At 38.3% G+C, this 23,482-nt stretch overlaps 1 protein-coding gene across 1 annotated transcript in view; it reads right to left on the bottom strand.

The window, feature by feature from the left end:
- Positions 1–23,482, bottom strand: part of LOC101938928 (protein eyes shut homolog) — a 616,724-nt gene that overhangs the window by 317,206 nt on the left and 276,036 nt on the right. The window contains exon 8 of the mRNA XM_065587927.1: positions 366–530. Coding sequence (XP_065443999.1) covers positions 366–530 — 165 coding nt within the window. The remainder of the gene's footprint in view (positions 1–365; positions 531–23,482) is intronic.

The following is a 23,482-nucleotide window of genomic DNA, read 5'->3' on the forward strand; positions in this document are numbered from 1 at the left end:
TGAAGAAGCTGCCACCCCATAATAAATTATTTGAAATGTCCACAGCATTTGTATTTTATAGCTATAACACTATATTATGGGAGTCATAGGTTTGCTGTGTTCTTCCTTGTCATGAGCGGTGTTTTCACTTGTAAGTTATGTTCCGCTGAATGAGTCATAAATTAAAGAACTTTTCAGAATAACAGGAAGAACTATGGCCCCAATTTGGTAATGCATCATGTATTAAAAAACCAAAAGGATTCTACTGCATTTTAATGAGTAATTCTATCATTGAATAGGATACACCAGCTGGATCTACACTGAAGTTAATAAGAGCTGAAGGAGATTAAACTGCTACTGCAGGTTCAAGTATAACTGGTACTCACTGTAAAGGATAGTGCCATTTAAAGCAGTTGTTTTCACTGTCAAGTATATAGTTGTAATTCTGTTTGGTTCCTGCCCCAATGCAATCTGGATCTTGGATACAGATGTTACAGAAGGCAGTTCTAAATAAGAGTTCCCATTGAAGGATGGAAAAAACAGTGCTGTGTCTGGAATGAATAACAGAAAAATATATTAATATGATATAATATACAAAAAATGAAATGCAACTCATTCAGCTAAGCATAGTATATGAGCATTTACTATTTACATGGTAAATATTTGTGATTCATGCTTGTGTTTTGAAAATGAAATACTATACTATTTATGGGACATACATCCTGTGCAAGTTATTTAACTTGCAGTATTCGAGCTGAAGGTCCTGGAGAAAACACTACGCTCTGCCATTGACCCCCGATAAAAAGCAGATATGAGAGAGTTATGAGCGGGACCTATAGACAGTGCTTAAAAGGCACAATTTCTATAGAATTATAATGCCAATTTCATTACTTGTAGATATGTTATTTTTATAGAAATTTTAACATAGCTGCACTTCAGACCTCCTCTACAACAAAGTTCCTGTAGAGACTACATATATGCTTTATTATATCTAGGGATGAGAGAACTAGATTTTCCTAATTTTAAAGCCACTTTAAAATCATGGGTTTGAAATCATGACTCAAACTCGATAATTGTTGGGCAGTATGTACATGGCCAACTAGTTGCATCCAGCTTTTCGGTGGTGTTCCTCTATCTCTAAAATATAGCACAACTTACCATTAGCTAGAAGAATTTTTTTTAAATTAATCACCCTTTACATGGGTTTTGTAAATCCAAAGAACAGTATATGGAGCTCACAAAATATCAATCTTCACAAGGGTTAACCATCTCTTAATCATATTGTCAATTTTTCTTTTAATTATCCAGAAATGGGGGACAGATTGACTGAACTAATGGATGCATTTTGGAAAGAAAAAATAGATATTCAGTCTTGCTGCTGTAAGAGAATACATTTAAATTTGTGTAAATCTCAGATCCGTTTCATGTTGATGAAAAATAAAGTTTGTACATACAAAATCCACTTAAAACACTAACGTGAAATGCTCTCTTAGCCTTTTTTAAATAAAAAAAATCACAAAAGTAAACTTTGATTATGAGCGCTTATCATTTGCTATTTTTTCTTATGACATTAATTGTCTTTATTGTGTGTGTATGTATATATAGTGGGATAAGAGTATCACCCAGACTATACAAAGCAAAACTAATTTGGGTTAGGTAGAGTTTCTTCTTGCTGCTTTAGAAAGCCCATTCCAGCGATGCTGCTGGAACACAGTCCAAATTCATCTCCAGCCTTACAAATGAGGAACAAAGAAGCCATCTGGGTTAGGTAGGATTTTTGTAAGCAAATATTTACTGTAGTTAACTAACACCATAGAAAAGTATGTGTGACAGATGGCTATATCTAGCCATGTGACTAATAATAGTGTGGTTATTCTTCAGAACTTTTATGTTCTTTTTGTATGAATACATTTCACTTGTGTCGTTAGGTAAACTGCTCATATGGAGGACTCATGAAACCTGCCTAGACATTATCCTCTGCCACTTTGTACTAGGCTTCTCAGGAGAACAAAAGCCAGTGATGGCCGTATAAATCTTTTTCAATGGAAAACCATGAAAATGAATGAGTCACACAGTAACTGAAGGAAGATAGGAAGGGAGACATTCCTAAAAGATGAGGGCCAAAACCAATTAGAACTATTGGGTATGAGACATAAAAATGAGAGAGAAGGAAATCCCTTTGGGAAAGGGCTGAAGGATCTTTACAAAAACAAAAGGACGCCTATCTATACAGTCAAGAAGTCAAAATGTTTAGCTAGCTGAGCTCACCTTTTCCAGGAAGACACTGCTAGGTGGTCTTCTATAGTGGAGCTCTGTGTAGACTATATCATGAAGGATAAAAAGGGTTTGAAGGACTGACTCCTACCATAACCCTTTTTGGAGTTGTGGTGATCTTTGGTTAGCTTATTAGCATGCATGCATGTTCTTTTATTATTTTAAGATTTTGTTTCTGTTAAGCTTTTACCTTAAGAATAAATGTGCTTGCTTAGAAGGAGTTGTGCGGTACCTTAAAACTGTGGGCAATTATGCTGTTTATAACCTCTGAGGAGAAACCTGAACAGGCCTACTTAGGCAATCTCACTTGCTGGAAAACTCAATGTAGACAGGGATCTGTGCAGCCTGGAAATACCCTGGTTCAGGACAGAGAGAGAGAGAGGCAGGTCTCTGCCAAAGAGAGGTGATGGTCGGGGAGCCGGAAGTCTAAAAGTGGGTGTCCTTGTTGGAGGGGGAAATACAAGTGTAGTTATTATGTTATTAAACAGTTATAATTAAAAAAAAAAAACCTTTCCAAAATATTTACCTTTCAGGTTGACATTTTCCATACTTGGTCTTTCTTTTAAAAGGAATATTTTGGTAAGTTTAAGTAAAACCCTGTCAGCCCTTTTTGGATATACTGAAATATGAAAGAAGTATATTTTTTAAATTGTTAAAAAATTCTAACCCTGTATTTTAAACAGGACGAGAGCAGAAATGACAAAAGTGTGAAATGTTGCATATTTCAGGATGTGTGAAATGGAGGAGGAGGTGTGAAATGTTGTTGGAACCTTAACTTTTGCATTTCCTAACTTTGGGATTTTAACTGTGCATCTTAACATTTCATTCATATACATTTTATATATTTATAATCTTTAATAAACAAGTGCAAGTATTCTTGCCTTAGACTGCATGTGATACAATTATGTTTGAATTATCTTCTGTACTTTCCAGTGGCTAGCAGTTCAATTTCGATAGGGTTGGGTTTGGCAGTAGTAGCAAAGGCAAACTAAAAGCACTTTAGTGATTAAATCTTTAATTAGTAACTGGCACAGAAACTCATTCACATCATATTTTATCTGCAACAGGTTTTATACACACAAACAGCTTTCTGTACCTGGAGTTTGAAGTCAGCCCAACAACAACATGGAGGAAAGTTATCAAAATGAAAGTCCAGAAAATACAAATACTAGATTTTTACTAAACTATCTGCAGCCTCACAAGCATCATTTATTCTTCTTAAGGCTTCTACAAATCAGTTTTAATGCAGGGACAATGTATTTCAAGCAAACTTGGTAATGACCCTTGAGATCTGTCATAACGATAAATGAGAATGTTATCAGCATACATTTTGATGGTAGGGTATTGTAAGCAAAATTGTAAATCATCTATAAGCAGAGAAAACACCATCTTGTGGAACTGCTGTCTATTATTAATCTGATGTCTATAGATCCAACCCTTAGGGATATGTTCAATAATAGTAAAATCTCTTACATGTTGTCTGGAAAAAGCCAATCTTAATTGCAGTATGTTGCCCACCAAAAATGACTGACTGTATCTGATATTGTAACTACATCAGTTAATAGTGATAGTTGCTGTGGATAAACTCAAGAAAGTCTGAAAGGCTATATTTAAAATCTGGCTAGTTGAGTTTGTGCATGATTAGATTTACACACAGAATGTAACCAATTATAAGCTTTTTCTTAAAAAAAAAAAAAAAAAGAATAGCAGGACAATGGTTATCCATGCACTGTTGCAAACTTGGAATAAAAAGCAATCTTTGTGGCAGAAATAACGCGTAAAACACATACATTTGAAAGAAAGTACTATACTAAAATAGCAGGGAGATTCTGAAAACGAATGAAAGGAAAAAAAAATCTGCAATTTCTTCCTTGACTTAGGCTAAGTATTTCAAGGATCTGAAATTCAAAGGTCTGTACTGAGATATATAGACAAAATACCATGGTCTAAGGATGGACGGCATCCAATTTTTCATTTCCTTGATCCTATCAAACTCCAAAGTCTGGGCTACTTGGAATTAAAGCCACAATTCAGTAAGATGTATGTGTAAGCACATGTGGTATTATAACAGATACTGTACATGGATCATAAGCTGAACTTACTGATATTACAGTTGCCAGCAATACTGCACACAAAAGACATTGGAAGATAGAACCTGTGTCTTTCGCTACAAAACAAGCCTTTACCACATTAGGCAGAATAGAACATTTGTTAACTATAGGAATATAAGTGTTTCATCCTCAGCACTACAGATTTTATGCCAGATCCTTGGCTCCAGTCATTTTCCACTCAGTGCAGCTTAGTGGGAGATTTGACAGAGAAAATTGTGATTTTCTGCCCTCTTTACACCTCCCTAATCTTGCGGCTACTGTGCACCATTCTGGTCCCCTGACATAATCATTTGGGGCAGTTGCTATACGTTACATCAGCTGCTCACAATGACAAGGGGTTGTTCCATAAGGTGGAAATCAGTGGGGCATAGGAACACCCCAGACATGCTTTGCCCCCCAGGATCTGGGAAGGAGGTAGATAGAAACTGCTTGTACAGCAGCTCTGCAATGTTCCCCACAGCACAGGAATTGCCCGATGACCATTTAAGTTGGGTTTGAGCTCTGTAGCAGAACCAATAATAAATAGTAATAGTAAATCACTCAGACTTGAAAAATATGACATTCCATCCAGCAGAGGACAGTGACAAACCACACACATCTATTACATTACTACTTTTTCCAAGGTTTCTAGCTCTTTTAGCTATTGATAGTAAAATTCTTGGAGCGGAGACCCTGGGCCCCGATTAATAAAGATTTTTAGGTGCCTAGAGATGCAGATAGGCACATAGTGGGATTTTCAGCATTTCTTAAGCACCTTAGGCTTTTGAAAACCCCATTAGGTACCTATCTCTATCTTTAGGCACATAAATATATATACAATTCTGGCCTCTCTGTATAACATTATATAGACTTATGATATAAACAAATGTTAAATAAATGACTACTACTACACAAAAACTTGACAACTACCAGCCACAATCAACAATCTTTCATTTCTGTTCTTTCTTTGATTGGTCTCAATTTTGAGGAAAATGGGATTTTCATTTGAGCTGAACTCATTTACTCCAGCAGAGAATTTGGCTTGTATTTTCATCATAATACCAAAGAATATACTGTAATAAATCTGTTTATGTATACTAGCTATTTTCACATGACCATTTGCATTTGTCTGAATTAAAAAAAAAATGGGAAAAATCAGTTAATTTTCCATTGCTAATCAATATGGTCTGTTTGCTGCCACCCTTTTCTCTCATCCTTCATTTGAACTGTATCTGTCCAATTACATTTGGACAGATAGACCTGTCCAAATTATTGGGTCGATTCTCTGCCCTGTTCTGCTCCTATTGCACCACTCAATTGATGCAAAGGAAGCAGGGTCAGGTCCTGAACCTGTAGCTGGCTATATCCCAGCAACAAAGAGACACCAGTAGATGTAGATTTGGGGCAGCGCAGGCCCAGGCACTGATCAGAAAACAAAGTACTCCACCAATTCCCAGCTCATGGAATATCTCTTGGGAATCAAAAACAGCTGGCATAGATTGAAGTGTCCTTTTGCCCAAGAACAGGCAGAGAATCAGAGAGCAGTACCTGCCTCCCTGATGGTCCCTGCTTTCATCTGTACCCTGCATAAACTGGATGCAGCAAAGAATCTAAGCCTATGTGTTTTGTAAAGTGCTGCATATCTGTATAGTGTTTTGTAAGCAACAACAATTTATGGGATTCTTATTTGGAATCCAACAATCAACTGATGAGGGGCACTTCCTGGCAATAGAATATAGAACATAAATCTCACTCATGCTGCTTTTATTCATTTGGGTTTGCTCACAAAAGCCTTCTGATCACTATAACTGAACTCCTACATTATAAAGAAAAAAAAATCCTTAAGGAACAAAAGTTTCGCTTTACCAGGCCAACTTGATGCCCTGTTGATAATGCTTTGTGCTGCCATGAAGGAATCTAAATTCAGATTTCTGGCTTAATCTCTTTCTTTTCAGATTACTAGGGAGTTGGAGTGCTGGTAAAACAATATATTCAGTGATGGGGGTTGAGGGAAGGCTTTGAGTGAGCTATGCACCAAACAAGCAAACTGTAATAACAAAATATTAGTTCATTACAATAAAATAATCAGTCATCCAATTTCATCAATATTATGGTTAGTTTCCAAATTCCCCAATGCTATTAAGACTTTCTAGAAAATGAATGTGCAGCAGGTACTTACTAGAAAGGGAAATCAATGATGCACTAGTCACTTGAAGCAGCCTACTGATTGCATTTACCTGCTGAACAATTTCTTCTCTTTCTTAGGCAGTGGTAGCTGTATTCATTCTACAGAAATTTCCATTGCAGATGATAATGAAGTTACAAATGACAGAATGTTATTGATAGAGTCAGCAGCATGTTTGCTACCAGAAAACTGTGGCAAGACAATTTTGTGACAATGCAATTTTGTGGGATCAGCATGTCAAAGGTATTACTACTGTAGTGCTTGTTTTGGGGCCCTCATTCCTTTTAGGCAATCAGATTTTAGGCTGGAAAACCCTCAATGGACTATAAAAGAGCTAGTCTACAGACCTTTCATGCTCCCGAACTTTGTCTTCTCTAACCTGACAATCACCAAGCTCTCTCCATGTACAGTACAAACAGTCATATTCACAGTGAGATCATAAATCTGCAGTTTCAGTCTATATGTTATCTTCTTTTGGCTGCCTTGCCAATAAGATCCTAGCCAGTGCAATGGGTGTACTCTAATTAATCATACTTTTCACCATAAGTGTAATGGGACCATTCAGGCTTATTATGCAGAGGGAGCCTACAGGGAAACAACATTATGTGTGCATTCTTAAACTTGTGAGGTTTTAGGAAGGGTGTGAGTGTGTGTGTACTTTTAGCTACTATTCCTGTTTAAAAACATTTTTCTAATAAATTTGTTAGTCTCTAAGGTGCCACAAGTACTCCTGTTCTTTTTGCGGATACAGACTAACACGGCTGCTACTCTGAAACCTGTCATTCTTGTTAAGGTGCAGGAATCCTAACATTTTTACATATTGGAACAACTGAAAGCATATTACACAGAATGAGGATATATTCTTCTAAATGCATTTCACAGTGCTTGCAAAGTATTAGTAAACACACTCAAATTAACTTTTATTTCAAGAACCAATTTAGAAAAGCAAAATCAATATTTTCTACATTAAATGTGTTAGTAGAATTCATATTGTTCAGTCTGCAGCAATACCCTGACCAATCCAAGTCTTCTCTCAACCCCTCTAAATACAATGCATTTTGACAATAAAGATATACTTGTCAAATTAAACTTTTATAGCTAATTACTGTTCAAGTATAGCTCTCTTGTTCTTTACTGGAGAATACTTGTTTATGAAATTTTCACAGTAGGCAAGTATGAAAACTCTGAAATTGGTTGGTAGAAATAAAAAAGTGACCAACACCAGTAAGTCCTAAAGCAACAAGCTGGCCTTATCATTTTGATAAATATAAGAATCACGAGCATATGAATAAAATATGTGCAAGTCTAGCTGCCAAGTACTGTACAACATGAAAAAAATGAGGTCAAATTCATTTATGTAACCATTCAGGATTCATCACTGTCAGTATTACATTATCTTCAATAGGTCCCCATTTTACGAAAAGTCAAAGCCTCTGAGAACATTTTGACAGCTGACAGAAAAATGTTGAACTCTATTTTACTCACTGTACTTGCCTCCTATTAACAGTTCGGTAGACTTGGATCAGAAGTGTGAAAGGTAACATTTACGTTGGCATTCACAGTACTTTACTGAACAAACATCTTTTAGTAAGGGAACTTCAAGAGATTTTAGAAGTCAGAACTCCTTTCAAATTCACCATAATCCATGTTTCAGTGACCTTAAACATAGCCATTAGGTCTAGATCATATATGCTAGGGTATTATGAGAAAGCCAGAGAATGTTAGATTGATATCCAAAGTCTTAACTTCGATGAGAAATGCCTCCCATCCACCTCAGTGGGTGGGGGAACTTGAGTGGGCCTGCAGTGAAAGGAGATAGTGTCTCCCATCCTTGCTGTTGAGACTAAGTGAGGGACACCGAGTAGCTCCCCCTCCTCCCTGCACCCAGGAAGGCTCTGGCACCCAATGGCCAGCATTCCCCAGTTCCCAGGATTTAACCAAGGGTGGGAGACCACATGGAGCCTGTTTCAGCTCTATTCCTGCAGCTCCATCCTGAACTAGGAATGGGAATCCAAACTCACAGTGGCTGCAGGTCTAGCCAATCACCTCTTTGGGCATCAGGAAGGAAATTCTTTTATCCTGGGCAAATTGGCAGAGAACAGGGAGTTTTCCCCTTCCTCACAGCACCTTCAAGCCACAGTAGGTTAAGTAGCAATCCACTTGGCACCTAACTGAGGTACTTGGCTGACTTGTTACTTCATTGCAATTTGCAACTGGTTTCCAATGTGGTTAAAAGGATAACATGAAAGGTGCCCAGAGGTAAAAAACCTGGGATGTTGGTGATGGACCTTGCAGCCCTTAGGAGCTTAGGTCCCCACCCCTCTGCCCCTCTCACAGGGCAGGGAAAGGAGAGGTGGAAGGATTCAGAGTGAGCATAGGCTGAGGAAAACCTACCCTGAGTTACAGGTTATATGGTAGGAACCTGGCACCTCCGCCCTTGATCCAATTAAATGCCTGGGGTTGGAGAGTATGGGTGATGGATGGGTAGCACCCATCCCCATGTTTAAGCTTAATAAAAATTGTGGCTTGCCACTTAAAATTCATACATGAGTCTGTCCTCATTTCACCACTGTGTCCACATCATTAGGATTTTTTTTCTTTAATTGGAAAAAGGTTGAGCATTGCAGATGATAACACAAGAGTCCTTCTCTAGCTCCCAGCAAAGGGAGATGATTCCTTTAGCTGAAGGGACAAAGAGACCTGGGATTCTGGTGGTATAAAACCAATGTTCTAGTCAAGGTTCTTCAGCTGCATGTGGTTTATTGACAGTAGTAGACAATATCTTTCTGGAATTTTATTAGGTCCTAATTCAGGAGAGCATAGAAGCCCACGCCTAACTTTAAGCATAAGCTTAATTGCTTTCCTGAACAAGAATACTGTCATGAATAGGGCATTAGATTATACACTCTTTGGGGGAGGGATGTCCTTCATTTTGTTTCTTGTACAGCCTTTGACCCATTGTTACAGACCTAAACATTAATAATAAATTGAACAAAAAGTATAGACAACTCTAGCTAGGCACTGACATCAACTATCATCAATCCATTCACCTTACTAGCCAAGGCACAGAAGATGGAACAAGATGCTAAATTGTATGGATGTGACACTTTCTGCGGTGCCCAGGGTTGTGAGGCACCTTGCTATCACGTGCCCTTAGTGTGAGGAAGCCTTGTTTGTGCCCGTCACAGACAAGTTTGGTCAGCTCCCCAACTCCACGAGCGACAGGCAACACAATCATTCTCCTCTAGACCTTGCAGGCCCCACTGTTACTCTACAGGTTAATAAATGCAGTGCATGAAAGGAAGATCACAGCCAGTGAGGTGGTAAACCACTGTAAGGATTTTGGGTGAGCAATATTCTACAATGAGATGTGAGACTATCTTGTTAATTAATTCTAGGTCTGGAATGTGTGATGATTTTAATTTTATAAGCAACCATTTCCCCCCAGTATATCTACTTGCTACTACTTTGAATCTCTGTGCTTTGTTATATACATTTATAGTGAGACTAAGTATAAGCTTATTTAACTGTTTTGTGTTAAGTGGAGCAGTGATATGAGGTGGAATCGGTAAGCTGGGTTTCCTGTTTCTTTGGAAATCGCAAACCTACAAATACTGTGAGCGTTCTGTGGACCAGGGACTAGACACTCCGGAGAGACACTGGAAGGGCTCGAGGACTGGTGTGTGCTAATCGCTAGCCTGTAGAGTAACCATGGGGCCTGGGAGGAAAAGAGGAGAGTGCTTGTGTAGCCCGTGGCTGGTGGAGTTGGGGTGCTGACTCTCAGAAGGCACAGACATGGCTTCCTTATGCTGAGGGCAGATGGTAGCAAGGTGTCTCAACACTGGTACCCCACAGGAAGCATCACAATGGATGCAATCAATCAAGCTGTCAGGACTAGATGATTAGATTGTTTCAAAAATTGCTGGAGTGGTTATGAGCAAAATGAGATGCTGATTGAGTTTGTGGACTTGGACTGACAACGGGATCCCTCATTTTACATAGACCTTTGTCATAGTATATATTTCCCGTTTGCATTATTCAGAAATAACACAGCAATTACACAGCACCTTCCAAATAGGAATCTCAGAATGCTCACAAAAGATATCTTGCTAAGACTGACATCACTTCTATGAGATAGGTATTATATTATCTTTACCTTTTTAGATGAGTGGAACTTAGTTAGAAAGGGCCAGATCTTCAGTTGCTGTAAATTAGCTTATCTATACTGAAGTCTGCAGTACTCTGCCAATTTATACTAGAGGATCTAGGAAACAAAGTTAAGTGACTTGTCCCACATCACACAAGTCAGTGTCTGAGGAGGGATTAGAACCCATATCTTCTGATTTCCAGACCTGTGCTTTAGCAAGTAGGCACACTGTTTCCCTTAATATTTTGGAATAACACAAAATGCTATATATGAATTATACCACAGAAAAAAATACTGTTTTAGATTTAAACTATATGCAGTTCAACTTATTTACTATTTTACTTGTAGAACAGGATAGACAAGAGAATTATTTCTCCTCCTCCTGTCTTCTTAACAATGTATATTTTAGTCAGTATTTTCTGAGCTAGTAGAATTAAAAAAATAATTAAAATGGAGAGATCAACAAATTAGCAATGTATATGGCTATCTCATCCATTTGCTTTCTTTCTTTCCCCCGCCAACCCCCCCCCCCATTCTCTTAGTTTAAGTTTTAAAAACTTTTCATTTTGATTATGAAGTAATACGTTAGCAACATCTCTTTGGGAATTTTGCCTGTTTGTACTGCATATATGCTACCGGTTAATCATAATTAGTCCTTTTAGACAATCAAATTATTAGCTGTTTTTTGGGAGACACATAACCCAGAAATACTTCTCCCTTACATATACGTTTCAGTTTACACTGATATATTAGTTTATATTCAATGTAAAATACATGTGAAAAAAACCCCGAAATTATTTTTTGAAGAAATATTGGTTCTGGATTGATTTGAATTTCTTCCTTCCTATTTTGAAACAATAAAGAGTGCAACAATTAGAAAAAAAAGTATTTGCATATATGTGCGTTGTTTTCAGTCCCAACAGTAATAACTACAAAGTGGCTTAAGTAAGCTCAACTTTGTAAGTGCACAACCAGTTTAGTCACAGCATATTGCAAGAAAAGTTATAATCATGTAAACATAGTCTAATCTAGGGAGGGTTATTTGGTATGCAATGGAAAATTGTGGAACATGTAACCTCTTGCACACAAGATTTTGCTTTCAGTTTTATTCAGCTGACAGATCAAATCACTGTTATAGTTTACATTATCACGTATGCAGAAAATGAATAACTCAATCAGTTGTTCTTTTAAAACGGTTTCATTTTATCTTCATACTACAGGATAAAGTCATCGCCCCGCCCCCACCCCACATTGGTCACCTTACTGTTTTCAAGGGTGAGGTGATGTGGATCTAGAATAGAACAGCTTTGGGCTCCTCTACACAGATTCAACTATATCGGTTTAGAAACCAGTAGTGCGGATGCAGGTAGTGGACACGGGCATCCCAGCATACAGGTGCTTATATCAGTATAGTTTATGGGGCAGATCCTCGGCTCGTGTAAATTGTTGTGTATTGTCTTAGCTCCACTGAACTCAACTGAGCTATGACAATACACACCAGCTGAGGACCTTCACTATTTCTACAAATTTACAAAATAACTATACTGATACTAGCACCTTTTTGCCAGTACAGTTAGGTCCACATAGGGGGTTGCACCAATTTAACTATATTGGGTTTATCAACTGATTAGTTAAATCGATACAACCCTGTGTTTTCACAAGCCTTTCCACTCCTTATTAGTCCTGCTGCAGAAACCATACACATTAGCCTAAAACATGCCCAGTTTTGACTTGAGGCCAGGCTATGCTACCTGAATACATATTTGAATCATGATAAAAGAAATGATAAACTGATGCTGGAAGATGACAGTAGAGTATTTATTGACAACTTTAAGCAACACAATATTGTTTAGCTTCACGGAAATCCCAGGAGCAACAAATCTTTTCTCCCATACCACATAGCAAATGCAGAGGCATTCGTCATGGGCTAGAATAATCCTTTGCATCCAAACACATGCACAATGTGTGGAAGGGCCAGAGTATCCTTACAGGAGTGGATACTATTAACCCTGCTTCCCCCAACCCCGCAGTGTTCCGATCTTAGTTCCTTTCAACCCTATAATAGGATCAGGGTACAGCCAAATTATAAACAAATTGAAAAATCAAGAAAAAAGTGCTAGCACCTCAATGGTTTTCAAGACCCACTGCTTCAAGAAATAATGTGTATAAGGATAGTGCACTGACAATTCAGATAACTCACATCTTGAATGCTCCAAAGAGAGCAAGAGTATAGGGGATACAGTTCTAAAGGCATTGGTGATGAAGGCCTCATTAGGCTGGCCTAATGAAGACTTGCTTGGCTGAAGGAAGGAAGAAGGAAGGGCCATAGCATAAGTAGTGGAAAGACAGAGAGGATATGGGTGAAGATGCTGAAATGCTAGAGAGCATCTCTATGAACTGGGATGATTGCCCTCTGAAGCACTATAGAAAGCTCCCCCATCCATTTGATTCAAACAAAGAACTGAACTTGGACTGCCTAAGGTCCACCTAAGTCACAGAATGAAGAAATGCATGAGAGACCCTCTCTAAGTGTCTAATGGCTCAGTTTTAGCATGGTCACATGCTAGGAGCACCAACTCAAGTGTGACAATCCACTGAGATGGATCTTCTTAGAAATGGATTGTACAACACAAAGAAATGCCACAATAAAACCTTCTCTTTTGGAGAAAAACACAGAAGTACAAATTAATATATTTCGGACAAAGTCATTTCAAGTAAGGCTGTACAAAACTAGGTAATTTCCCCTCTTAGAAATCTCTATATAAATAACTCCTCTTTTATATGCTTAACCTTAATATTCAACACTGCTAGAGAACCAAATAGGACTCTTTTTAGAGCTCATTAACACCAACCTTTGATTGGCCAGATTGCTCACTGCAAAGCAAAGCATATTAAGGCAGTTTGGTCCCTATGAGGCTCTGCTGAAAAGGAGGAAAGGATCAGTCACATAAATTGAGTCTAGCTCTTTTGCATGGTAATGCCCTGTAGAGCATTAATCAAAAGGTCCCAGGCCCATATTTATGCAAAAGAGTTCATCATAAAATATTTGAACCCCAAGACCTGATGGGAAAGTAATACCTTTATAAAAACATGTTACATTTTTAATATTATTACCATTTACAAGCCCTTCCCCATATTTGTCATCGTTACCGTTCTTTTTCTGTGGACATAATCCTAATTTAGGATTTCCCCTTCAATGTTACCTCAAAAATAAAGGACATGTAAAAGGATGATGCCCTCTATTAATGGTATGGAACTATGCTAAAAAAAGGCAGTATCACATATATAATGATAGTAATGGAGTCAGGGAATACAGATGATGGTATCTTATTTTTAATCTAATAATCTGCCTTGAAACAGTGGAGGTCCTCTGCTTGGCAGTTTTTCAAACAGTTTTGTTTTTTTTCCCACTGAGGCACTTAAAACATTAATTTAACCAACTCTAAATTTGTCCTGTCCAGAAGAGGTAGGGAAAGCTTTTTGCCATGGTTTTTAGAAACAAAATGAAAGTAGAGCCTGTGGTCTACATTTTTCAATTAGAAGATCAGATCAACAGCAGAAGTGCAATTTCAGGGGGGGAAATCCACATGGGGTAGCTATGAGAGAGCCCTTTAACTATAGCATAGATTGCAATTCTAACCTGCTCTATTTTAAACCTTAAGTTAATATATATGGGACATGGCATCCTTTAAGTAAATGATTTGGAGAAGTTTCCAGACTTGCATAATTTAGAAAAGAATGTATTTTGGAGATAAAGTCTAAATAAAAGGAGTGGGCATTTGGAATGCAAATTAATGCAGATAAAAATAGATTCTCTAGGGCATACTCTAATTGAATTGGCCTCGTTAATACTGACACCCCCCTCCATACACTCGGTAAGGCAACTCCCATCTTTTCATGTGCTGCGTATTTATACCTGCCTACCGTATTTTCCACTTCATGCATCTGATGAAGTGGGTTATAGCCCACGAAAGCTTATGCCCAAATAAATTTGCTAGTCTGTAAGGTGCCAAATGGACTCCTCGCTGTTTTTGCTGATACAGACTAACACAGCTACCCCTCTGTAGCCTAGCAGAGAAGAGGCAATATCCACTAGTGCAGATAATTCCTTCCATCACAGATTTGGGGGTGAGAAACCTCCAGCTGGAGTCCCTTATCTATTGCTCTCTAGGAAATGCTGAGAAAGGAATCTCAGAGTTTTGAATGGCAGTGTGGCCACCCCTCTGAGATTTGGGAAGGCAAAGCATCGTGGGGAAAAAAGTAAGAACCCCACACCATAGCCATTGCTAGAGGAAAGAACCACACCTGAGGACACAAATATACTTTACTTGTTTTGTGAACGTATGTCACGTTTAACTCAGACCAAACTTTTACTGAAGTTCAACTTAAAAAAAGAGTTTGTACCTCTAATAGCTTTTCGTTCCAGATCTTTTTTTAAAAACAAAAACAAAAACAGTTTTCCTGACCACACTGAAGGTATAAGTACAAGAAACCACAGTCACTTGAGAGAGAGAGAGAGAGAGAGAGTTTGTTCTCAGCTTATTTTCAACCCTACTTTGAGTGACCAGTGAGTCTGAATGGCTCAGTAAATCTTGTGGAGCATTTTAACTTCTTAGTCATTAATAATTACATAACTAATATGAGAGAGCCAGTACCTACAGTGATTGACCTTAAATTCCTCTATCCTCTCCCCAGCCTTGGTAACGGTTTCTGCCTTCCAAATCAATATAACGTCTCCCTCAAACCTTAGAACTATTACTGCCTCCCTCATCCCACCAAGTCCTTCCTCCTTTCAAATAAATGCAGCTAATTCATAATAATATCTGAATCCAGGATCTTCTTCCTAATAGCAGCCACAGAACTTCCAGTATTATCTTCCACTGCATCAGTAATGGCACAGACAACTTTAATTATGATTACAGGAGAAAAAAATCCAGGGGTGCATTAATACAATTTCAGTTTGGTAGGCAGAGAATAGAAAATAGAGTATTGTTTTAGAATTCAATAAGTAGAATCATAAATTAAATCCTATGTAGACATTATATTGATCATATCATCTGCTGTATTTATTTCTTGTCAAAATTAATAAAAAATACTGCAAAAATTCAAGCTACTTAAAGAGAGATTGTTTTGACAATTGTATTGAGAGTTGTGGAGACTGAAGTCTTCTCTTTATGCAAAAAAGTTGTATGGAATGAGCAATAGAACCTCTCACACACTACTCTACTTCTACAGGTGAGAGTCATAGGGCATGCTACCCTCTACTGCTCCCTGCTGGTCAAGTGTGCTGTTGCAGGCACTCCTTGACTCAGTTTTCCTGTCAGAGGAGGGCTGCCCCAAAGCATGGCTCTTTGTAGCCTTATGCAGCCCTCAGCACCTTCAGGGTTCAGGAATAAGCCACTCACAGCCCGAGTCTTTCAACGATATTCCCCTTCTCCTGAGGTCCAGTTTATTTAGTTCAATCAGCTTCCCCCGAAAAAGATTGCCCAAGTTCAAGGGGTGCTCCAGCTCTCCTTCTTGGAGCTTAGGAAACCTGTGGACTTGGAGAGGCTAACAGGAGGCAGTAATAATGCTAGTGCTGCACTGGCAGCTGCTCCCGGTCACCGAGCCCTGGTGGTCTCTTAGTAGTCTCAGCTGCTGATCATTCAGTTAATAGCCTAGATGGCTCATTACCCTTAAGTTAGCTTGTCACATGTCACCTAAGCCCAAATCCCCCTTAAAAAGGGCCAGCACCTCATGACAAGCCTATTGTTCATAACCATTCAAATTACTGCCAAGTTAGGACTGCCAACAGAGCTTCTAATTATGATGATGGGTTTTGTGATGACATGTCTACATATGTTTATGGGCATTGTAGCACAGTAGCCACTTACTGAGCACCCCTTTGCTCCTAGAGGTCACTATAGATATCTTTCTCTGTGTCCACCCCCTTCAGAACAGCACCCCTGTAAGAACTCCCACTTCAAATATAGTTCAGACAATCCCTACAAGGAGTCCCTTTTATTTAGTCCACTGGGTACATACTGGGCCACCCAGCTCCAAACCTAGTTCAGTCTCTTTTCCAGTAGCCAAAAATACCACAAAGCCTCTGAAAATAGTTCACTAACTCTCACAGTCTTCACCCCAGTTTCAGCTGGGCAGAGCCCCTTCCTCCCTGAGAGTCTGTCTGCTTCCCTATAGCCCCTACCTGGAATTTGTCCTTTTCCCCAGGCCTTTCCAGTCTTTCCCAGGCCACCCTACCTAGAGAGCTTTCCTCACTCTCTCCTGCTTCTTTCACTTTTCTCTCGCTAACTCAGGGCCCTGCAGGACCCTTCTCACTCTCTGCAGTGTATCTACAGAGCTAGCTGCAGGTTTCTAGACTTCCTCCAGTTTACTGCCAAGGTTTCTGCCTCTGGCAATCTTAGCCTTCTCCCAGACAAACCCTCCCTACAGCTTTCTACTACCTTTTATATTGGGATCATCTGATTCTTCTAAGGTGGGGCTTATCTTGGAATCAGGGCTGGTTTAGCCCCAGGCTTTCCAGCCCATAGGCAAACCACCCTCTTAAAGGCATATTATACATAGGAATTTAAGTAGAAACAATGGACTCATTTCACAACAAGCCATCCAGTAGATCCTGTGCTCTGATATTGACAAAGAATAAAGTGCAAACATTGTATTTATGCTTTGTGGACTCCACTGACTCCCATTCACTTTAGAACAGAAATCAAAGTCATGGTTCTAATCCACACTGAATGGATGGGGATTTAATTACCAGAGAGATTGTTTTATCCTCTACTAAGCTCCTACTCCCCAAGACAACTACATTCCACTTGGATGCTGTAGGTGGACAGACCCAGGCTTTGTCCTGGTTGTGGAACTTGGTTGTGGAACTCCTTACCATAAGAGATCAAATCAAATCTGGTGATGATCAGATCACTTTTTTGATAAAGCCTCCCAGAACTGATGCCCTGAAGACATTCTGCCTACACCAAGTCCCATACTTTGTCTCTGCCCTTAAAGAACACAGAGAAAAACATTTTGGTTTCTCCCCACTGCAATTCTGTGCTCTTTAGTCATACGTTGCTCTGGGATACCACAGTGACAGGAGTTGTATCAAAAAGCCGTGACACAGATTTGCTCTATGACCTTGAAATAGGTTTTTTAACTCTTCTCCACCTTCATTCCACCAATAAACCTGAAATCATGGTGTTTACTTGCCTTTGTAAAGGTCTTAGGAGTTACAGATGAAAAGCACTGTGTGAGTGCTAAATTTTATGGTTATTATTATACATTTATCACTCTGGCATGCTTTACATAGAAAAGCACCAATAAACACCTTCCAGAACCAGGCACTATATACCTGGTGATGTTCTGCATTATTTCACTCTTATTTTAAGATGGTGCCTTCCTTTCTGGTCTCCTGGCCTGTAATTTCCTACATAACCCATCTTGCAAATTCTGGAGTTAAAGATGGAAAGGAAACATAAGAGTTTTACACATATACAGTTACTATGCCTAAATTTAGTAATGCATCAGGTGCTCACACTTTATTAATTCTTTCAGTAGGAAAATCTTTATGAGTAAAAAATTCTTGAGGGTATTCTAGAGGGCCATATTAAGCCAATGCATTCAAATCTTAGAGGACATCTTCAATTTAAAATATATGAATGCAATCAAATCAGACAGTAATCTTAAATAAGGAAAATGACATTATAATCAGTGCAAAGGAGTTTGTGTCTAGAGACTTTTTTTTTTAATGTAGGCAATGGGAAACAGAGAAAAACCCATTCCTGTCAAAGTCAGAGATATTTTTTGTTCACTGGCTTAAAACATACATGGAATCAGCCTCTGAAGTCTGAAACTAGGAGACTATAAACTCTTTTTCTTATCTTTAGAATAAGAACATTAATAACATATTTGAGTGGGACGGACTTGTTAGGTCACAGCCTAAGAATCTATGTTACAGGTAAAAGCCAGATGGGACCTGCATTGTCTTTAGTTCAGACATCCCCCTGTCCCCGCACCTTAGTTTGGGAGATTAGACCCTTCTAATATTTCCTATTAGATGAAAAATCAACCTTAAGGCCTGGTCCTTGGGTGGTCACTGCTGGTTGCAGATGAAAGGAGCAGGTGTGTATTTGCAGGTGTTGTAAGTGATAATGCTAGGACTCAGAGACTGGACTTTTTTCCTTCTGCTCTATGATCAGTATTTTGTGAAAACAAAGTATAAACGCTATGGCAGACAAGGGCACAAATTCACAGACCAATAACTTCTTTAAGCGTATTGGGTCTGAAATGTGCACTTGTCTGCCAAAGTGTTTCTCTTCCCTGGTAAGACACAAACCAGCAGACATAAATTATACTAAGTTTGATATTTTCTTCATTACTTCATTGGGGCATCATAGTGCCTCTTGAATATGGAATCAAGAAGTGCTGATGGTGTCATGGGACTTAGGCAGCTTCTAGGACTTCAGTGTGAGGGGGAATCACACTCCATAGACAAATAACTTTTCATTAAACATTGTGAAACTATTAAAACTTACTTGGATACTATTCAATAATAACAAATCTAATGGAAAAATAAATTAAATAACCCCTTCCTTTCTTAAAATCTGATCACCTTTTTCCGCACTTAACTTCCTCATGATTTTAGCAGCTACTATTCTGATCAACTCCAAGAGTTAGAGATTAATACTTTTCCCCACTTGAGAGCTTTCAGGCTGTATATCATATTGATTCTACCAGTAACTTTAACAATTTTTGAGATAGCAATTGCTAAAATCTGAACTTCTCTGAGCTAGAGGGGAGGAGATGAGGCAAGATAGTAATCAGGATTATGTGATTTCAAAGGTCTGAGATCTCACAAACTATCAGGGCTAGACATACTGCTTATTTCTACCATTGGAAAGCTAAAGGAGGAATTTCCAGCTTTCCAATTGGTTCATCTTTAATTTCTACCCCTGGATGGTTCACAAAATATTCAAATTTTAAATGGTGGCTGAACCCTGAACTGTCCATTTATTAGACAAATCAAGAATATTTTTAACATTGCAACAAACGGATGTGGCCAAAGTGCCAAGCCCCCTTTTATAGTCTCGCCTTCAGAACCTTCAAGAACAAGGGGAGGGACAGAAGTGGGCATATGAGTACTCCAACAGGCACTACTATCAAAGGATTCCACTGTCAGAGATGCACTATTGGCACAACCCATGAGAGGGAACATATAGAGGCTACTCAAAAAAGAACTAATTGTATGAGCCAACTATATTCACTTTTAAGTTCACAGACTCAGCTCTAGCAATAACCTTGTACATAGTGCTCATTTGGAGACTATGGACTTGATTTTATGAGGTTCTGAATTTCTCTCAGGATTTTGTCCTACAGCAACATAGTTAGCAACTGAAACTCCTCAACAAAATATGTTGTTTGGGGAAGAGGGGCGTGGAATTGTCTGATTAAGAGTGCTTAGGAGCATTGTGGTAATTTTCATCTAGAGAGTGACTTGTGCTGTTGAAGTTCTAAATTGCTACTCATTTTCCCCAGTAAAACTAGCAATTGCACTGCAGAGTAACCTTGCAGCAATGTCACAGCTCTGCTAATACCAACACATGATGCTATTATCCTCTACTTGATAAAGAGAGGAAAAAGAAAGCGTACAAAGCAATACAGGGACAACATTTACTAGTATATTTAAATACATTTCCCCCCATTAATCTGTTTAAAAATTATTGCACTATAGTCAGAATAATCCCCCAAATTATTTATTTTTAAAACAGATACAAAGAGCACAGAATATTCAGAGGAGAAAGAAAGAGAAAAAAAAAATAAAAAAAGCCAACCACCCTATAATGAACTAGCACTCACTACAACTCCAAAAGGTTTTAGGACAGTAGCAATTCTGAATATTCTTTTTGAAGGGAGCACAGATTCAAAAAATGCTGTAAGGGAGATAACATCAAAATATGTTCAGTAAAATATGCCCCAGGATAAGGAACATCTGCCCCTTTTGGTTTCTGAGATCTACTTATTAACAAAGGTTCCTTTTACATTTCAGTACCGTCTGTTTCTCTTCTGTGCATCATATTTTACTCTGAATCATACCTCAAACATTTTTTCTATAACAGACTCAGTACTGATAGGATTTCAGATTAGGAAGTATAATTGCATTTCTGCATTTTTATTACATTCCTTTGCCAACATACCTACCAATAAAAGATCATAACGGATGAAATTCAGGTAAATGAACCAATACAGTTATATGTAAGCTAGTTTATCTACTAAATCACTTTAATTAGTTATTGGACTGTCATCTGTTGCTTCCATATTTAAAAAACAGCAACAACGACAACAAAACAAAACAAATTAAACCCCCCCACTAAAAACAACAACAAAAACAACCCCCCCAACTTTTAAATATTAACTGATACTGTAACATAAGAAGAAATCTTACAATACAGTAAAGGACATTGTTACTACAGCACTTTCCGTTATAATAAGAACATAAGAATGGCCATACTGGGTCAGACTAAAGGTCCATCTAGCCAAGTATCCTGTCTTCCAACAGTGGCCAATGCCAGGTGCCCCAGAGGGAATGAACAGAACAGGTAATCATCAAGTGATCCATCCCCTATAATTTGGAAGACAAGACACAAACTAACAAACATCTGTCTTCTTGAAAAGTGCTTTTTACCTCTACATATCTAATGTCTAACAGAGCCAGAAGCAACTTAGCAGTGTTGTTTAAGTTGATTTAAATTCACATTTATTTTAATGCATGTTTATAAAAACGGAAGTCAGCCATTTGGTTTTCTACATTGCTTATTGATGTCAGATACAGTACTATAGTGCCAGAGCCATGCATTTGTTTAGCAAAACATAAAGATAAATATGATAATAAATGCTAGAACACAAGCGTGGACAGCTGGTATTAGCAATGCAAATATTAGTTTAAAATACATACTTAATATATTTTTCATCTTGGACTTACTGTATCAAAACTTTAATGATTTCTCTTTTAAAACTATCATATAGATAAACAACTGGTGCTAAAATCCTCATTATATAGAGTGTATTATTTAGTTCATGAGCAGCAACAGTTTTCAAAGATGCTTCATATTAATTTACGGGAAAACTGGAACAGATAGCCATTATTTCAGTGGCAGCACATTTTCCATATTACATCCATAGATGTAAATGCCAGTAACAATGGTAGTATGATACCAAGGTCTTCAGGATCATCCATAGATCCATTTGTAGAAAATATTTTTGAAATGTAAAAACCAAGGGGAATATTCAAGGGAGAAATATAAAATGTACACCCACCTCTTTCTTGTAACCTTTTCAACTGGAAATATTTGCACCATTAACCTATGGGACAACTTTTGCATTCTTTTACACTTATATAATTAATGGGTTCTCATTCTTTCCTCCCCCGATTAGCGACACATGTATATACTGTCATGCCAATAAAATCTTACTGAATTAAAAAAATCATCTGTTGGCATAAGTGGAATTGTGGTAAAGAGGAAGTGGCATTGATGTAGATAGAGAGGGATTTGCACCCTTTACACCAACAGTGAATGTAGTGAGATTTACACTTTACTAGGATTTTCATGAGGGCTTAAATGTTGGGGAGAACACACTCCTGAGGGCTAAGCTAAAATTAAAAAAGGGGTACACCTGAATGCATCAGGCTCACAAATTGGGCTATTAAATGCCTGGGGTGAAATTCTGGTCCTAGTGAAGTCAGTGGGAAAACTCTTATTGATTTAAATGGGGTGACGATTTCATGTCCTGGAACTCAAGCACACTGATCGTTTTCAACCGGTGACACTTAAGAATACAGAACATACAGTGCTTTAAAAGAAAGCCATAGAAGTAAGTAGGTGACTTCCCTACTGAGCTAGCTGGCTGGCTGTGAAGGGGAATGCACACTACAGCAACTTAGAGAAATCACTACCAGCACTATCCTTCTACCCTCTTGGAAGCAACGGGAATCATTGTGTGCCTCTTGAAGCACAATTGCTTGGAACTTCCACTGGGGTAGTATAGCTTTGCCCTGCCCCCACAAAATGCAATGCTTAAAACACTAAAAACTAACTAAGCCCAAGGCAATTTATTTTTGAAGAGTTGCAAATTTAATTTTTTGTTTCAGAGCCCAAGAATACAAGACAATAAATCGCCTGTTTTCAGCATACACATTGAACAATAATAACAAGGGGGCATTTTTATCCTACTAATTGGTCATATAAGCAGAACATGAGGTTTTGGAAGAAGCAGCATTTCAGAGGTAAAGAAAACCTATGGCAAACTATCGTTATTAATATCTGTGGAGGAGTAAAGGGGATTATTTAAAGTTAAACAGTATCTCAGCATCACCCACTCCTAAATTCTCTTCTTAGTTACAAAAGACGCTGTTAACTTGAAATAAGGAGAAAGGAGCTGTCCAAAGCTACTTCAATATTGTACAGGACAGAGGACACACAGGAGGGAGTATGCTAATGATCAAGGGGTGCTGATCAGTGTGAAAGTGAAGGCATGAAAAACACTCTCTGAATTAGCTGAAAAGCTGATGATACTGTAAATGCAACTGGGAACATTAAGGGATAAATCTTATTCCCACTGGTTTCAGTAGGAGCAGGACTGTGCCCTAAATTAGGTGTGCAATGGGACAATGCATTCAACTGCAAGTCCATTGATCATATTTCTAAAAATAATCTTACTGCTTTGTGCGTCAGTGTACTACATGAACATTTAAAATGCATACTTTCCAAATCTAGTCTTGTGTGTATAAAACACTTAACAAACAAAGCTTGTTTGATTTGT

This window comes from Chrysemys picta, chromosome 3 (assembly GCF_011386835.1).
Source record: "Chrysemys picta bellii isolate R12L10 chromosome 3, ASM1138683v2, whole genome shotgun sequence".
Classification (NCBI taxonomy): Eukaryota; Metazoa; Chordata; order Testudines; family Emydidae; genus Chrysemys; species Chrysemys picta.